The sequence below is a fragment of the Erpetoichthys calabaricus genome, chromosome 2 (assembly GCF_900747795.2).
Source record: "Erpetoichthys calabaricus chromosome 2, fErpCal1.3, whole genome shotgun sequence".
Taxonomy (NCBI): Eukaryota; Metazoa; Chordata; class Cladistia; order Polypteriformes; family Polypteridae; genus Erpetoichthys; species Erpetoichthys calabaricus.
Genome location: NC_041395.2, coordinates 224862220 through 224880990, shown reverse-complemented (window position 1 = coordinate 224880990; position 18771 = coordinate 224862220). Strand labels below are relative to the sequence as shown.

The following is an 18771-nucleotide window of genomic DNA, read 5'->3' as shown; positions in this document are numbered from 1 at the left end:
AACAAAAGAGACAGTGATTCTGATATCTTCATTAACTAGAGCCACACTGCAATTTTTTGCTATTTTTCTAGAAGCATTCCACAGTTCATTATTAAAAGCTAAATTAGTGCTTAATGTAGAATATTTGATGAGTAAGAAAAAAGTAGTTCTTTTATGAGCAAATATGTACAGTATGATTTGTAATATTTTTCATTGCATTCTTTTATTACTTTTAGCCAGCATGCAGTTGTAAAAAACTAGGCTCTAAACACGAAAGAAATAAACACAAAAGACCCTTGTGTCATATAGCATTCTTTTATTTCCTTATACTGTAAAGAATACTTTTATGTAAAAAATTATGTTGCCTGCTACTATCTTATAACATTTTGTGATTGATAATAAAAAACTGACATTTTTCCATTTCCATTTACTGCAACACGACAAACATTCCAACAAGACATTTTTTAGGAGCACTGCTTTTATCTCCAGAGATCACTGCAGCATTCTTAAAGTTATAATGTATTTTTACATTTTATTTCATTAAAGAAATTTGCAGAGACCAGTAACAAGGAAAATACATACTGTATGTGATATATATATTTACCTGCTCACTGTATAAAAATAACATGTTCATCAAGCAATTAATTGTTTCACATTCATTGTGAAAACTGAATCTGAGCTTAGCCCCCCATGGCAGACAAAACTTTTTTATTCTTTAAATTATCCTGTATTTATAGATCAATAACTGTGCTAAGGAAAGGTTTACCTTTACTGGGCTCATCATATTCCCATGGCTTGTACTTAAACCCTGTTCTTATGCCTCCGTAATAATTTAATTATCCACAAAAATGCTCATGTCCAAAATTACATAAAAATGCTCTAAAAATCATATTGAATCAATATACTAATAAAACTGTTTTCAATATGCAAGACTACTGTACTGACTTTTTACATGAGGTAGGATAAAGCAGAATACTTCTTTCCCATCCAGGCAACACAACCATATGATAATTAGCACAATATAATTGTTAATTGTTGAAATCCCGGGTCCTCCCTGCGTGGAGTTTGCATGTTCTCCCCTGTGTCTGCGTGGGTTTCCTCCCACAGTCCAAAGACATGCAGGTTAAGTGAATTGGTGATCCTAAATTGTGGGTGTGTGTGTGTGTTTGCCCTGCGGTGGGCTGGTGCCCTGCCCGGGGTTTGCTCCTGCCTTGCGCCCTGTGTTGGCTGGGATTGGCAGCACCATGGCACAGTGGTTGGTGGTGCTGCTGCCTCATGGTTCAGTGTCTTGGCTTCAGCTCCCATATCTAGTTGCTGTCCGTGTCGTGTATTCAAGTTCTCCAAATTTCTGTGAGGGTGTATTCTGGGTACTGTGGTTTTCCTTTCATGTCCCCAAAAGCATGCAAGTTAGGTTAACTGGAGATTCCAAATTATTTGAGTGCAAGTATGCATGTAAGTGAGCCCACTTTCTGGTTTGCGGTTATTGCTGTCCACTGTGGTCATACACTATATAAAGCAAGTTTCAGAATGAATAAATGTATGCACAAATATTATAACAATAGGAAAAGGTCACAGTGCAATGAAAACGTACACAAAATAACTTTGGATGTTGAAAGTTTTCTGTGAGGAGCAAAGTAAAGGAAAATATGCCTTTTTATACAAAGAGGTGAATACAAAATAATCTGGTGTATTAACACAGGCATTTTTGTTAAAATGAGGGCATATATCATACACAAAGCCCTAAATGTTATTTATTTTAATATGTATTATCATTTAATATAATCATCTATCACATATTGGTATGTCATTTATGGAGTAACCATATTCTCCGTTTCAAATAAAATCCACTCCTCTACATTCATACATTTTAAATAATCAAAACTATTTTACAGTACAATATCTTGATTATTTCAAAACACCTGGAAGACAAAATGATTTAAAAAGCTTACTTTGTTCTACAGGGAAACCTTTTTCTCATTTGTGGCTTCCCAAATTTTTTGAGCACCTCTAACATGCACTGTTTTCCACATTTCTGATGAACTACATGAGCTGACAAGCATCATCATCAGTACAGGACTATTTGGACTGTTTATTGATCCATTCTTGGATAAGCTGATTGGCAATGGCTGTACGTGGTGGCACCCAAATTGGTATGACTCCAGCTTCTTGTTCACGAGGAAGTTTTTTTCGTTCAAGGGCTCTTTTGATCTCATCAGCAGTAAACCAACGTGCATCTTCCAGCTCCTGATCATTAATCGTGATCTGACGAATGAGCACATAAGGTGAAATTAAAATGCTCAGATTATATTACTTATGTAATAAACACATGATGGGAATATATCACATTAATTTTAAATCACTATTTCCTCTTTAGCCTGTGAAGATAAATTCAATCAATGTTATTTTCTTCCCCAACACATGTAACTGGATCTGTCAATATAATTTGTATATCTAGATTTTGTGACCAAATAACTGGTAGGTCAATAACTAATTTATAAATGTTTAATGAAAGATAAGATGATTAAAATCCATTGACCTGAAAGAGATCTGCTTCTTTAGATACTTTGGAATCTTGTACAAAGGTAAATAAAACCTTAGATCTTCTTCCATCATGACAAATCCTAGGCCTGTTACGAACATGCTCATTTAGTTTTAACATTGATACTTATAAGAATATTTTGAAATTTTACAAAATTAAACTTTTTTAAATAACTGAGTATTTTAGCAATCATAATATCAAACAAATAACGTTTCTTTTTGAGAAGATGCCTATTTACTGCAACACTGAAATTTTCTGTTGTGAAATCTTAGATCTTGATATCACTGTGAGCATAACTTTAATAAACAGACACTATGGCATGCAGTGTCACAAGCATCTAAATGTGGGAAGCACGCAGCACAGTTCTAAAATCAAATTTTGTACATACAGTAAAGCAAATGCAATTTCTGAGAGACTAAATACTAAAATGAAATTCAATTAATTTATTCTGATTAATCCATATAAATAAAAGATAATTGTTATTATACAGGTAAAATTCCGTTACAACAAACTGCCAGGGACATAAAAAACGGTTTGTTGTAATGAAAATTTCATTGTAATGAGATTCTGTATTTGTTGCTATAATGCTTTCTTTAACTTGCATCCAGGCATTTGCAATCATTTCAATATCTTCTTTCGCATTAATTTTAATCTTCTCCTGTCTACAAGTTATGCTAACGAGAATTTTTCTCTGCATTTTCTTGCGATAATACACTTTCAGGGTGCGAATGCATGCCCAAATCCAATGGCTGAAGCACTGTTGTGCAATTGGGTGGGAGGAATTCAACGCGAACACAATTTAAATGCGTAACCATGTTGCAGGCAGCACAGTTATAAATCAGAAGCCGAATCATCCTTTTCTTCTTCTTCATATTGTGAGGTTTCTGAACTCTTTTGGGATCCTCCCCACCCAACGGGAACGTCATGCTGAAGTGCGTCCCGAAGCGCGATTGCTGCGTCTGTGGAAGATTGTCCCAAGAGAGTTTAGAAACCTCACATTTTCTTGAATGAGTGCCGTATTAATAGGAATGTTTCTTGAACGAGCATCACTTAACCACATAAAAACGGCTTTTTCGACGTCTTCAAATGCAGCAGTTCACATACGTTTGCAACCCAAGATTTTCCTTCTTTTTTTACTCAGTCTTTCAAAATTCCGAATTCACTGGCAACGTCTGTTTTCTTTTTGCTGCAGTCGAGAGCTGCAAAAATTTAAAGTTTTTTTTTCTAATATGAACTTTATCGTTTTTTCGTGTCTGACATTTCTATAGGAGGGTGACAATAAGTTAAATTCCAATGGATGTTTTTCAAATGTTGATGAGTAATAAGCAAAAGCTATCACTGAAAACCTCTGAAAACAAAAACAGCAAAAAAAACAGTACGAGGAAAGTTTGAAGTAATTTTTTTTTACGTTTCTGTTTGGGAATCGTTGTGCACAACTGAGCTGCGACCACAGAACTAACTGCTCTGTGGATGATTCATTCAGGCATTTCAAGGTGTTTTGGGCACTTCGTTGTAATGAAAGTACCTGCTGAATGTACTACGTAGTAACGAGATTTCTATAGAGTTGTGTCATATGGGGAAACTGTCGGGACCATAAAAATACTGTTGTTATAAAAATTTTGTTGTAAAGATATTCGTTGTAATGGAATTTTACCTGTATTTCATGAAACTATAATAATCAGATACTGTTTAAATATTAATAATAGAATAGATATGTTTTATTTGATTTCACCTGTGATTTTTCTGCACTAACGGATGCATGGCACGCAATCATCAGAGAGCTGTTTGGAAAGGGCCAGTGCTGGGATCCAGTGTACCAAAGAGATTCAATCTCCAACCCAACTTCTTCTGCCACCTCTCTTCGTACTGTCTCCTCTACAGTCTCACCTGCAGGATTAATCAGAGACAGAAGAGATCATACATAAGAAATACCCCCTAATAAAATTTTTAAAATGGCTTCTATTTTTAATAGTCCAAGGCATAGCAGGTTTCTACTATAAGATACATGATGCTCGGTAGGATTATGAAATGTAATTTTAGTCACAGGAGTTTAGTAACAGGAAAAAGAGACATCCTTATTTAATGACAGCAGCAATTTCCTGCAAATTGGAAAAACTGATAGTATAATCTAAGTGATTTTTTTTCAGTCTACCAAGATGGGCTTACCAATACACCTTTCTGTTTAGCCAAAAAGAAAGAGGGGAAAAAATTTTTCAAATGTTAAAAAAAATTGTTACTTCAGTAGTCCCATGTGATTCATTCATGGACTCAACATGTATTTTCTTTATTTGTGCAGAACTTAAACAATGGATTATCTTACCAATATCACAGAATCCGGCAAGAGCGCTATACAACCCTTTGGGAAATGACTTCTGTCGTGCTAGAAGGCAGCGAGTTCCATCTGAAACAAGGCTGATTACAACTGGAGCCATCTATCGGGAGTAAAAAATAATCTTATGATGAAGTGAGTTGGCTCAGAAAAAAACTAGTGATGTTCAAAGTGCATTACCAAAAAGCTTTATATCTTAAATTTTATTTTGTTGTGCTTTTTCCAATGAAGCTGTAGCAGTCATAGGGCAGATATTCTTTTTAATTTATAAAGAAATTAAGCAAACTTCACAATAAATAATAAGTACTCTCCAAGTCTACAAAGTCCCTACCAGACTGACTAGGATAGAATTCTAATTTGGGGAATATGAAAAAAATAAAAAAAGTATGTTACAGGTACCACTGCATAATAAGGGGTCTGGCATGAGAAATGGGAATACAAGTGAACACATCCTTTTCCACAACCAGACAGAATACCTAATTGGCTAAAAGGATGATTAAATTATGGTTTAACAGAGCAAACCAAAGAATGTCATGCTGTGATGGTGCTGGTCCTGCTCCATGCTCCCTCTTCCAGATTTGGGAGCCCTCGAACACAACACCGGCGGTAATGTAACCGGATGAACTGGCAGATGTGGACCAAAGAAAAAAAGGAGCAGCAAGCAGGATTTGTGCCAGATGTTTTGAAAGAACCCACGGACCCAAGCCGGAGGAGGCCATTTTAAAAACTGAACTTTTGAATGGGCATTTATTTATTGATTGATTGATTTTATTGGCATTTTAAAGCTCTTAATCTTTTAATGTCCTGTTTTTAACAAAGGGGAGCTTGGGTTGATTTTAGTGCTTTTATTGTTTTTCGTGCAGTTTCAGAGCCAGGCTGTGGACTTGGTCCACCAGTTGCACTGGGTTGGTAGTGGCATGGAGCCTTCCCGTGCAACTGGTGGCTTAAGGGGGGAGGAATGTGGTATAGCAGGTCTGTGGCTCTGAATGAATGGTCAGTTTTTTTTAAATAAATAATCGTCATACTCACAGCTTAAAGAGGGGATGTGGTAGTGTGGCTGGAGCGGTTCCCGGGCACGATATGGGCTTGGGAGTTTCTGCACTGAAGTGTACAGGTACGGAATCGCCCGTGTCCGTAATTGGTACCAGAAGCTGCTAATAACCAGACCTGTGCCACATCCCCATTATAAATAGGAGAAGCGCGAGTGCAGAGGGGAGAACAAGAAAAAGATCGGAGAATGGAGGTAAATGGAAAGAAGGAGGCAGGAGGTGCAGAGAGCCAATGTGGGAATGAGTGAGCGAAAGCAGGCTCACTGGTGAATGCAGGCAGCTGAGAGGAGACTGCCTGAGGAGGAGTGTTAGGCCGACACTTGGTAGGGGCAGCAGGAAGCGGTCGCTCCAGCAGGGCAATCTCAGGAGCTGGAGTGACCAGCAGAGTGGACGACTCGTTGTGGAAGGCAGCGGCAGTTAGGGAGGCTTGGGAAAGTGAGCCCCAGCATGAGCACCCTGGCCATTGGGGGAACCTGAGTCTCGATCTGGTGGATTAGTTGTACGGAGCCAGGGGTTGGAAGGCTACCGTACCAGTGTAGAAGGCAGCTGCACCAGCAGATAGGGCAACTCCCCTGTTGCAGGGCCTGTATGGGAGAAGCAGTGGAGCCACCAGCTATAAGAAGGCACTGGGTTTTTAAAAGGGGACTGCTTTCAGCCATTGTTTTTAACATTATTTTAATTGGATTTATTTATTTGGATTATTTTAACCACTTTTATTCACCCTGTTTTTATGGATTTATTTATTGGAAGCACTGCAATTTGGACACTGTTTCTGGTTTATCCAATTACATTACCGATGGTGTTGGGTTCAAGGGCTCCCAAAGCTGGAAGTGGGAGCATGGAGCAGGACCAGCATCGTCACACAAGCTTAGACTAACTGATGATCTTTGAAAGACTTGCATGTAATTCTGTATGCAGTTTTTGTCTCCATGTTACAAGACAGGCATAATATACAGCACTATACAATGTACTAAAACAAGCTTCTCTACTAATTACAGGACTATAAGGTTTAAGCTATGAAGAAAGCTAAAGGAAATTAATCTTTTCATTTTAGGCAATTAAAGACTATCAGGAGACATGAAAGAAGAATTTAAAACAATAAGGTGATTAAAAAAGTTGGCAGCCTATTATTTTAAAACCTCTTTACATGGGTAAGGGAAATTAGTTAAATTTACTGTAATTAAGAGTATATTTGACACAACTATTAAAAATACATTCAAATACAACTTTATAAAGTATACCTACAAATTATTATAAAGAGGCCAATTGTTTTAGTTGTTTTTTGACCAGTGTGATCTATGTGACTTTAATTGTGATAGAACTGTTGGTGCCACACAATGTAGTTCCTGCATCTTGGAAAGGCAATTTTCACACTCTAGAGTTTACCAAGAATGTTGTAATAAACAATAACATTTGGAAAATGACAGTTCAATCAGGAACATGGGAAGATTTGTTCAAACTAACAAAGATCATAACTGTTCAAATAATAGCTCTTTACAACAGTGGTTGGCAGAAAGAGGGGCATCTCTGAAGGTAAAATGTGTTGAACATAGAATCAAATAGGCTACAGCAGCATTACACCATGTTAGGTTCCTCTTCTCTCAGCTAAGAACAGGAAGATAGGGGTACTGTCGGTAAGCGATCATTGAAACTAGATGGCCAAAGGTTACAAAAAGCAGCCTGGTTCAAAGAATTTCTGATGTGACATGTAGATGGGAGTGTCACAATTTGGCATAAAAAGCACAAATACGCAGATCTATTTTGTATCAAGTTAGTTGGGGGTATTCTGGGGTAGAGTGGGGAATATTTTTGGAACACACTAGGCATCTTACTACCAAATGGGCATATGTTGAACATCACAGCATACTTAAGCATTATTGGTGACCAGGTACATTCCTTTATTTTTTTTCAAATTGATACTTCCAGCAGGATAATGAACTATGTCATAAGGCACGTGTCATTTCAAGCTGTTTCCACAATCTTCACAGTGATTATACTTTAGTCCAATTGCCTGCACAATTCCCAGATCTCATACAAACAAATCCTCTTGGGGTGACGTGGAATGAAAGGTTTGCAGCCATGAATACATGGCTGAAAAACCCTGCAGTACCTGCATGAATTCAGGCTGTTCTGGATGCAAAAGGGGCTCTACCCAGGACCTAATGAAGTGGTCAATGAGTCTATTTCTTAATACAGAAGAATGTAAACATATGGAGAAGTTACCTAATAATGCAGTTGAAAGTACAGCATTGTGGACTGTCAAGACTTGATCTGGCATGACTTTTTAAGTGTTAGACAAATAAGAAATTGATGGATTTCATTGGGTTGAATGATAATACTGTATATTCTCTTATATTTCTGTATCCAGATAATAATAATAAATTCTTGGGGTCATCTGAAATAGTTGAAATACTAGATAATTTACCTGTGGATAATAGATATTTCCATTGGACTTGCAGATTCTCTGGCTACCTGCCCGGTTGCGCTCTGTTGGCTTGCCACTTTGGCTACAGTATTGATGTGTTTGGTGCCATCGAAGCAGGGCTTGGCTCTGAAAGAAAGCAATTGATAACTATCAGCAACAACCTTGCCTCTTTATTGGGGTTTTACTCTCTACTCTTTTTTTCTTGAATTTTAGGAAGCCACAGTCATTGGAGCAAGGTTTCCATGAGCATCTACCAGAAAGACAACTCTTACAGAACCTCAATATATTATTTTTATTTTTTTCTTTTAAACATACAGTCACACTTTCTCCTACTTAAACCTTCCTTTAAATGATTTATACTTATGATAAATGATACTGTATCTTTTACAGTCAGATACCATATACCACAGTTTACAGATTTCACTTAATTAGATATTAAACAAAACATCAAAAAACAAAACCTACATCTAAAAAAAATCTAGCACACAATAAGATATTGCATACCCGAAACACTAGAGGGATATCCTGTCTCCTCAAAAGAAAGAATGCTTTCCTTAGTTCAACAAAGGTTCCACAGAAATGGTGGTCCAAGTCATTCATCTCCAATATCCCTGAAATTTTTTAATAGATTAAAATGCATTCTCCAAATTTTTGGAACACTCTTAACCCTGTTTTAACACACTTTACATGCTCACTTACAGACCTTTAATATGGCAGCTTCAAACTAATGGTGCATCACTCTGATCTGAGGATTAAAAATCATCTACTGTCTCACATATTGTACACCTTTACTTCCTGTTAATGATTTCCTTCTCTAAATTAAGAACATCAATTTGGTTTATAATGAGGATTATTGTGTTGATAATACGGATAAGTTACAAGAATATTTAAGCATATTTTACAGCAAATTGCCTCATCAAGCCTAATTACAAAGGCCATGGGTAACAAACAAGCAGTTACCAAGGTCCAGAGCAAACTGAGTCTCACTGTCCTGTGAATATCCAATCAACACCGATGTCTCCAAAATATTGTCACTCTGGCCCAGCTTTCCCAAAATTCCTTTAACATCTGCAATAAACAATTTAAAAATATGAAGAGCACCTGGTAGGTGAAAGCTATAACAGATGTGATAAACCTAATGCCAATATAAAAACCAAGTCAATTATTTACTTTAATAAACTGTATTTTACATTAAGTGCTAAGAAATACATGGATTACTTCATTAGGACAGCCTTTGGTATAATTTCAAACAAAACAACACTTTTCACTTTGTTTTCCAAAAAAAACACACATTTTATATTTGTTATATAACAGCTCTGGATTTATGAACTTGATGTCCTTGGGAGACATAAATAATAGAAATATAATGTGTTGGTCTTTTTCCTAATTTATTTCGTGAACATAATTTTATAAACACAATAAAATTCAGACATAAACTGGCCTTGATTTTTTGTTTGCTACACATCTGCAATAAAATTCAGACATAAACTGGCCTTGATTTTTTGTTTGCTACACATCTGCAATTATTTAAACACATTATGTCTTGTGCTGCACAATATAAAGGAAAAAATAATTCATCATTAAATATTCTTCATTTTTTTCATTTCAAATTTTGATGCTTTAAATGCAACTTATTAGATAGGAGAATTTTCCCAGATAGACTGAAGTGCTAGGTGACTTTACTGGTTACTAACAAAATTAATGTTAATCATACAATTGTAACAGACCTGCAATTAATGTCTACTAGACAGCAAATCTTACTGTACTAAAACTCTTTTCTTAAAAATTACACTGACTAATCAAATGATAAGAAAATGCCAATATACTACTCTATCAGAAAATCTGTCGTTTAGATCATTTAACCACAACATTACTTAATAATTTTATTGCTATATACTTCTTTTATGTTGCCACCAAATAAATGTTGCAGTTTACACTTTAAAGAATTACTGCATTTGACTGGCAGTTACCCTACTATCTTTTTAACAATGCTATTTCCAGCTTTTTATTTAGATACAAAATTAAGCCTACATTCATTGCAGCCTAATATGTATTGTATGATTAGTAACATTGTAAAAGTACACTGAACAAATAAAAAATATACTAAAATAAAATACTGAAATTAGGTGCCTTTAAGATGTGGGCTCTATTGGGCTTCACGTGATCTGTTTTTAGATAAGGGTCTACTCAGTAAGTGCATGCACTTTCAATAGTTAACAGAAAAAGCAAGCAAAATAAATGTTTGGCATGTCAGAAATTCAGTAACTGCATACTATTAAAATGCTCTTCTACAGTGCTGTGCTAATGCAACTTACCTTTTATTTCTCTAATAAATGAATTAATTCACACCATGAATTAAGAAGTCACCCTCAAGCAGACATTTTATACTTTATTTAAGGTATTGTTTATTAGTTGTAAACTTGGTCATACTACAAACCAAAAAACTTAATACAGGCTACCAAGACCAAGACTAGGCAGTTCTGCTTCTGGTCATGTAACTTGCCCAAGATCAAGCTTACTTATATAATGTATTTCCTATTTCAATTTCTTTGCCACAAGCCATATTAACTATAATAATATTACTAATAACTAATATTAGGTCAGAAATATCTGCTATCTGTTGACAGTAATTAATTATAACCTGTAGTGCAACAGTATTACCTGCTCTAATTTATTTTTTAATGTCTGTGCGTGTGCTAACCTGACCAAAGAAAGTCCCTTGTACCTACTTCTCGTTATATTTACCTGCAGCCGCAAACAAAGGTGCAGAATATCCTTCATGTCCCTCCTTCTGAAGCAGTGGTGCCAGATTATGGAACAGTAAGAATTTCCCAGAGGCCTGTGCTTTACTGCAGGCATCATCATCCTCTTTCAGAACAGTTAGGTAGCTACAGATAAGTGAGAAGAAAACCAACACATTTATAATATACTCATATGCAAATTTTGCAGATTTTAACATAGAAATCAGATAAAGAATTGGATAATGACAGGAAATAAGTAAGCTGTAACAAGTTTCATGTGGATTGGCAGACAGCAGTTGGCTCAATATTTTGGAAATTTCAGGTGGAACTGATGAGCCATGTTTTGTTGCATGATCTGTTTTCATCAGCACTTTCATGTTCTAAAATCTAGACATGGTGTGGAGGCAATTAAGAAAATTACCAGATTGCTGCCTCAGATATCCAGGTAGCATAGTATGTAGGATAGGTAGTATGATTCAGAAATAGTAATGATAATCATGATGATAATGAACAGTGCACAGGTCTAACCTCACAGAGTACTGTGCATTTTAGTCACCACACAGTAGACCACAAAGTGACACTATTTAAAGAGTCTGAATTGGGAAACTCAGTCCTGGATCAAAGAAGATAAATTACAAGTAAAGCCTGGTGATCCTTAATCTATAAAGCTTATAACATTATGACCAGGACATGTAGTTCGGTGAGGGGTGATTTGTTGCTGAAGGATCCCCACAGATTGTCTTTGTGAATTTGCTGTAATGAAGACTATTGCACAAATTACAAACTGGGATCTAACATGGGCAATAACTGAGAAATTCCTGAAAATCCATGATATAACATTGTCACAATGCTTTTGATAATACTATAATTTTTTACATATTATGATATGCTAAATATTATAATTTTACTCTATTATGTACTGTATATTATTTAATTTCCCTGTATAGTCACATTTCTCACTCCTCCCTCCTGAAAAAAAAGGTGCAGAACCATTGGCACTTCCACCAGTAGATACTCTGACAGCTTTATACATAGATCATAATGTTAATGAGCAGCCAATCATAACACATATGGTAACATATATACATGCTATATAAAAACTAATAAATACAGTATTGTTCATATTGCATATACCCTATACAGTATGTATTTGTAGAGTTCTATATGTGTGTGTGTTTTTTGGTATTTTTTTATTGTCACTGTTCTAAGGAAACAACCAAGAAAGAATTTAATTGCACTATGTACATAAAACAATAAACTTGTAATTATACTTAAAAACATGCTAAACCAACAAAACCAAATATAAATGTGCTGAAACATTGATACCGACTTCAACACATTAATTTTACAACCTGCTTAACAAAACAGTACTATGTGTCATGACAAAGTGTGCTCTTGCCTTAAGAATATCAACTTTTGTATTTTTAACATCTTTTTGACTGGATCTACATTGTTAATGCCTTTGAGAATTTTTAAGTCTTCTCTACTTAACACTAAACTGGTTTAACTCTCTTAAGTCTGATGGTGTAGGACACATCCCTTAAATCCAGAGATGCACTGCACTGCTTAACAGTAGTTGAAAAAAGTGAGACTTATTTTCTACTTTATCCAGTCTACAGTAGTCCATGTCTGGTATTTCAAGGCCCTATTTTGTCCTATCACGAATGGCATTATTACTGCCACTCACCCTGTGAAACCTGCAGCACAAAGTCTCCTCTTCACAGTAGAAACTGAGACTTGTTTTTTTTTACCACTCTTAAGTTGTGCTCAAAGCTATTGTGCTGTGAGGTGCCTGTCACGCCAGCCGGTGACCCTCAGAAACTTCTGATTGGGTTCTGACTTTGGGACTGCCAGATCTCTTCCTATCAGAGTTTCTTCCAGTTTCCAATTGCCTCTAGGTTGTGTAGAACACTTTGATTTTTTTGCAGTTTCTCAAAATGAAAAATCTGCACTTTTTTAGGGTAATAGTACTCTTGTCTCATTTCATTTGTTAGTTGCCATTATCTCTGGAATATTGTCCAAATAGTACTTCAGAGGTTGTAGTAACACAGTCTGTTACAGCTCTGCAGAGGGTTTTTAAGCAATCAACAGAATTTGGGACACCTGTGCAAATTGTTTGCTTCAACTTGCAAGACTTACTTTACTTTAATTGCAGCAGAACATGTGTAGGTTGTAACCTATTAGTTGTTCCCGGAAGAATGCCCATTTATAATATTCTGATATTTCCTTTTTTAAATTTGTGCTAACCTAAATGTTAAATTTAAATATCTGGCAGTTTAATGTTTACCTTTTCACCATTTTAGGTCATTTATTGAATATCAACTGATTAAATTTGAACAAAAACAGGAAAAACCAAGGTGTTCTGAAACTTTTGAATGGTACATTGAACAGTTTTAACAATATCTAACCCAAAATTTTATTTACCCTTTTAATATCTTACATATACATTATATTTATGTTATACCATAATAAATGTATCCCATGTACAAGCAAGATGGGTCCTGGATGCCCTCAACAACTTGGTAACGTGGGCAAGAATGAAGTTTAAACCAAAGAAGTCAAGAATCATGGTGATCAGAAGTGGGAAACTGACCAGCAAGTTCCAACTCCATGTCCAGAGGGAAGTTATACCAGGAAAATACAAGGCTTGACTCTTCCAGCATGGTCAATGACAACAGTCAAAGGAATCGTGAGGCAACTGAACACACATCTTCTCAGATAGCTTGGAATCTTCTCAGATGGCTTGGAATTCCACTAAACTTTATGTGAGCATGGCTATATATCAGGTCTGGTCAGTTGCAGCTACCCTCATCATCAGTGGTCGAGGAGTTCAAGGTGGCAAAATGCAGGGCTGTATTGATGTATAGACAATCTAGCAACAGAAAACTCAGACGTGCAGGCATCACCACAAGATATGGACATAAATGGGCACAGACACAACTGTTGTACAGGTGGAATGTGTGCTGAAGCTAAAGGATGTCATTGGGGACCTCTTCTTGGAGAGACAAGGGGTTGGAACCACCCATTTCCAGCAATGTGGAAAAGCACATCAAAAGCAAAAGAGAGTTATGATCCAAGCTGAGGTCCGATACTCAGGGGAGGAAGGGCAAGGGACACATAACTTGGATCACAAGGAGCCTGGAAGAAGTGGGACCCGCCAAAAGGGAAGAATGCATGGCCAGAACTTTGGAGGATGGAGCTCTTCCATATTTCTTTCCTGCTCCAATCAGTGTAAAATACCCTTCAAACACCAACTAACATGCACAAGTGGGGAATGATTGAGGACCCACTGTGCAAGCTATGCGGGAACAGATGCACGCTGGCACACATACTGGCGGAGTGCAAGATTGTGCTTAGCCAGGGAAGATATAGATGGCACCATGTCAAGATTCCCAGGGTACTGGCAGATATTTTGGAGCTGGACAGATAGAAAATGCATCCAGCCCATGTGTGTAAAGGCCCACCCATCCAGTTCATCAGTGGGGGAGAAGCCACCCTTCTCCTAGAAGACCAAGAACAGCCTTCTGCAGCTGGCACAATCATTGGAAATGAAGGCGGATCTGGGTAGGAAGCTACATTTACCACAGGTTGTTCAAACAAATCTAAAGCCAGGTATTCAATCCATGTAGGCGGCAGAGTGGTAGCACTGCTGCTTTGCAGTAAGGAGACTGTGGGTTCGCTTCCCGGGTCCTCCCTGCATGGAGAGCACTTTGGGCAGTGAAGAAAAAAGCTATACAAATGTGAAGAATTATTAGTATTATTAAAGTCATATGGTCAGAGGAGGTGAAGAGGATCATCCTGATAGAACTGACTGTTCTGTGGGAAGATGGATGTGAAGAGGCCTTGGAGAAGAAGGCCACCAAGTATCAGGATTTGGTCCAACAATGCAGGAACAAAGTGGGTCATGTCTGGCTATTTCCAGTCAAGGTAGATTGCAGAGCTTTCCCAACACAATCAATGTCACATCCCTGGGAACAGAAGGAAGGGAAAGGAAAGTATCTGCTTCAAGGTTGGGAGAGGCAGCGGAAAGAGCCTCCTGTTGGATCTGGGGTAGGTAGGAGGAGATGAGCTGGAAGCCAAGAGTAGATAGGCAGTGACTGGCCAACACTGCCAACCCACCAACTGGAGGACGTTGTGGTTTAGGGTCTAAACATCCAATGAAAGTTGGATGCCACCTGACGATATCTTCTCCTGGATGAAGGGAAGGCGTCAGTCACAAGAGGCGATTGAACGTTTGGGCACTAGATGTATTCAATATTGTGCATTGCTTGGATGATAAAAATGCTGTATCAACATAAACCACTAAATCTTTTTCAAAGGTTGCTTCCTTTAGGACAGTATTTCCTATCTTGCATTTACAACTGAGGTTCTTTTGCCCACATGCAGCACTTTGCACTAATCCACATTAAACTGACTCTTCCAAGTTTTTGCCCAGTTCTAAAGCTTGTGCATGTTTTCTTGAATTGTCTTCTCGGTGTCTGCCATTTCCTTCAATTTTGGTTACACAACATTTAATGTATGGAATATGCAAGCATCCAAAATTTCAACATATTCGTATCCTCTGAACACCCGTACCTCAAATATAACTTTTCACTGAAGGTATTATTCTATTATATGCCAGTCACAAAGTTCTCTATTAACATATTTGCTCATTTTCCTAAACTTCCCCCTCCTTCACCCATTACAGAGACTTAGTTACGCAGTACTAACATTGTTAACGGAACTGTATAATAACAGTGTCATTAAATGCAACTGTTGGCAAAAACACAAAATACAGTAGTGTTTGTAAACACACTACTGCATTATACTGTTTTTGGTTTGCTGAAAAAACTGCTAAAGGACATAACACTTACAAAAGTTGTGTAAAATTAAAGAAAAAGAAAGGCACTTTACCGCATCTGAGAGACATAGCTGGAGCAGCACCGAACTAATGGGTGTCCATAAAGAAACAGTGACGAGTTAAGTGGCTGTGTGTTTAGAGTGGACAACAGTTTCCGCCATACAAGGGCCATGAGCTCTAAATCAAAAATGAGAAAACAACCTGAGAACCACATAAAAATAAACTTATGATTTTGTACTACCCTCAGAAGTAAGTAAACACATTTTGTGTTATTTATATAACTAGACTGGGACTATTTGCTTAAGTAATATTTAGCCTCTCATCAGTAAATATCCCTACAGCTGTACAGAACCCACACAAGACCAGATATTTTAAATACATTCAGTTTAGGGCAATCTGACAATTTTATCACAAGAACATCCAGACAAACGATATGTTTACTTTAGTAATGACACTGAAGTGATATATTTTAACAGATTTAACAAATCTATTTACATGACAAACAAGTAAAGAAAGAAACTAGCAGATGTATCGTTCCACGCATTTACTAGAGTCACTAAAGAGTAGAGTTTAATGTAATGTAATTTTTAAAAATGTATAACAAGAACTGAACGAAGTACTTTATGGGTAAAAACTTTTTAAGGGTGCAAATAAACATACCTGTCAAGTGACTTGATTTAGGATTTGTTCAACTCACGTGGTGCTGTGCCTAAAACAGATAATAGGTTTCTAAGTATTGGTTCAGCCATTTAATAAAGAAATTCACTTCATTCAAGTATATAATAAACAAAAAATGAAACCACTGCATTCAAGGGATATTTTAATATGCGAAAAATAGAAATGTATATTTATGTCTGCACGTAACCACTGGCTCAGTCGGTGGAAGATCGGTGAAATATGCATTTAAATCACTAGACCAAACTTTGATTTTCTTTCACAAAGTCAGAACCTTCAAATACAGCAGGCGTGCAGATGTTTGTTTGAATTGGTGAACAGGCTGACATGCTGGGAAATTTGTGCTGCAAAAAGTGACGAACCCTGCACAGCCTTCGTGTAAGACCCCTTCGAGAAACAGAAGCTGCACCCGAATATAAAGGCATGTAATTGCAGACACCATCCCAAAGTCTAAAAACCGATACGTACATATGAAATCACCAGAATAAGAACTGTGTCGGAGTTTTCAACAAAGTGCAACTAACGTGTTGTAAATGTTCAACAAAACCAAGCAAGAGAAGTGAAATCTTTTCTTTAACTCGAGTCGCTTCTTTACAGTGAAGTAGGCTAAAGCGCTCGATTACTTTTCTCGGAATTTTACTTCCAAAACAACTATTTTGGGCAAGTCCATTTTTTGCGATGAACGGGTTGCATCGTGAAAATGACTGCTTATTTTTCAAGTAGGGTTTCCTTTCAGTGCGACCAATTTTGTGTTTACGTAATAACGAATAATTTAAGTGATTTAAGCTGCCCAACTGTTGAACTTGTTGTTTTATCACACACAGTATAGCAAAATATTTAGTACTTTCTCCCTGTCTGGTATCACAGTCTCGCGCTGACGTTTGCGCTGAATCACGTGACAACCAAAAACCTATGCGCGTGCACGTTGGGAACGTATGAAAGAATTTCATTCATTCACCGCACTTCCGGGTACGGTACCGATGTTGCCTCGCAATAAGGAGTCCGGCGTTGAAGTCCATTTAGGTCCTTTCGTGGAATTCGTATGACCTCCTTATTTTATAAGTTCTCTAATTTCCGCACACGCTTCAGTGACATGCAGGTTAAATTAATTGGCTATGCGAAATTGACCTCTGATGTGCGGGTGTGTGTACAGCTGCCTTTTCCCTGGATAAACATGTTAAGAAAATAGATGAATGTGTGTTCACCCTGCGAAGGGCTGGTGCAGGTGGAGCTGTAAGGTGGAAAATGGAAAACAAGAAGCATTACAGTGTGGTGAGAAAGTAGGCAAACCATCCCACTGTTCCCAAGCAATGTGGGAAGGACCAGAGAGGCAGTGGGATCTGCCCTACTCATTGACTTCGTTTTGTTTATCCTCACCTTTGTGTTTCACTTCTTACAAACCCGTATTTTCTGTATGATTTGGCATATGTTCATAGTACTGTGCAAAACTTTTAGGCCGCTCAGAATTATTTGTAAAGGTAGTTTTCTGAGTGGTACATGCTTATTTGTCTGCAAAAATACAATATAACATTAAAATGCATGCAATTAACATTAATACTGTACTGTAGTGACAAGAATTTCTTGCATCCTTTAAAAAAGTACTGATCCCTTTTGAGAACATAGTAGCTGATAGGCTTGTTATTTTCAGCCATTGCTATTTTCACTTTTTATCCAGTGAGAATTAAGGTCTCGACAGACCTAAGGATGTGCTCTTCATGGTCAAGTTTCTCCATTCAAAAGTGTATAAAGCAGCTTCATGTGTACTGTTCCTGCTCCCTTGTTGTCTCCCAATGGACTAAAAAACCCATGGATGTAAGATTTAAAACCTCAAGAACCTTATTACAGGTGGGTCTGTGAAGGCAGTGAATTGAGCAGAATTGTGACACTCGAGAGATATCGGCACATTCCTAAAAGAAGAACCCCTATACCTTAAATCAGAGTTGAAAAAGGTGTGTTCAGAGGTCCACATCTCAATAATAATGATCAATGCAGAACAAAATGTGTACATCAAAAACTTTTGCTTGAGAAAATATTTCTGACATTCCATCATTTGTTCTCAATTGATTTCACCAAATCAAAATAAAGCTGAAGAATGGGCGATTAAAAAAAAAAAACTGCAGTCAAAATGTAAAGCAGAATTTAAGATCCTCACAGTTGCAGGTATCCAGCTTTGATTCCAAAGCTGTCAGGATCT

General features: G+C 37.1%; 1 protein-coding gene across 1 annotated transcript; it reads right to left on the bottom strand.

Annotated features, from left to right (window-relative positions):
• Window positions 1-258: 258 nt before the first annotated feature.
• nudt13 (nudix (nucleoside diphosphate linked moiety X)-type motif 13) lies at window positions 259-17423 on the bottom strand. Its single transcript, XM_028795218.2, has 10 exons — window positions 17046-17423; window positions 16563-16611; window positions 15956-16079; window positions 11067-11209; window positions 9282-9389; window positions 8826-8932; window positions 8322-8447; window positions 4839-4950; window positions 4251-4405; window positions 259-2241 (listed from the first exon to the last, which is right to left on the bottom strand). The coding sequence occupies exons 3-10, from the start codon at window positions 16072-16074 to the stop codon at window positions 2056-2058; spliced, it is 1056 nt and encodes a 351-aa protein (XP_028651051.1). The 5' UTR covers window positions 16075-16079; window positions 16563-16611; window positions 17046-17423; the 3' UTR covers window positions 259-2055.
• Window positions 17424-18771: the final 1348 nt, after the last annotated feature.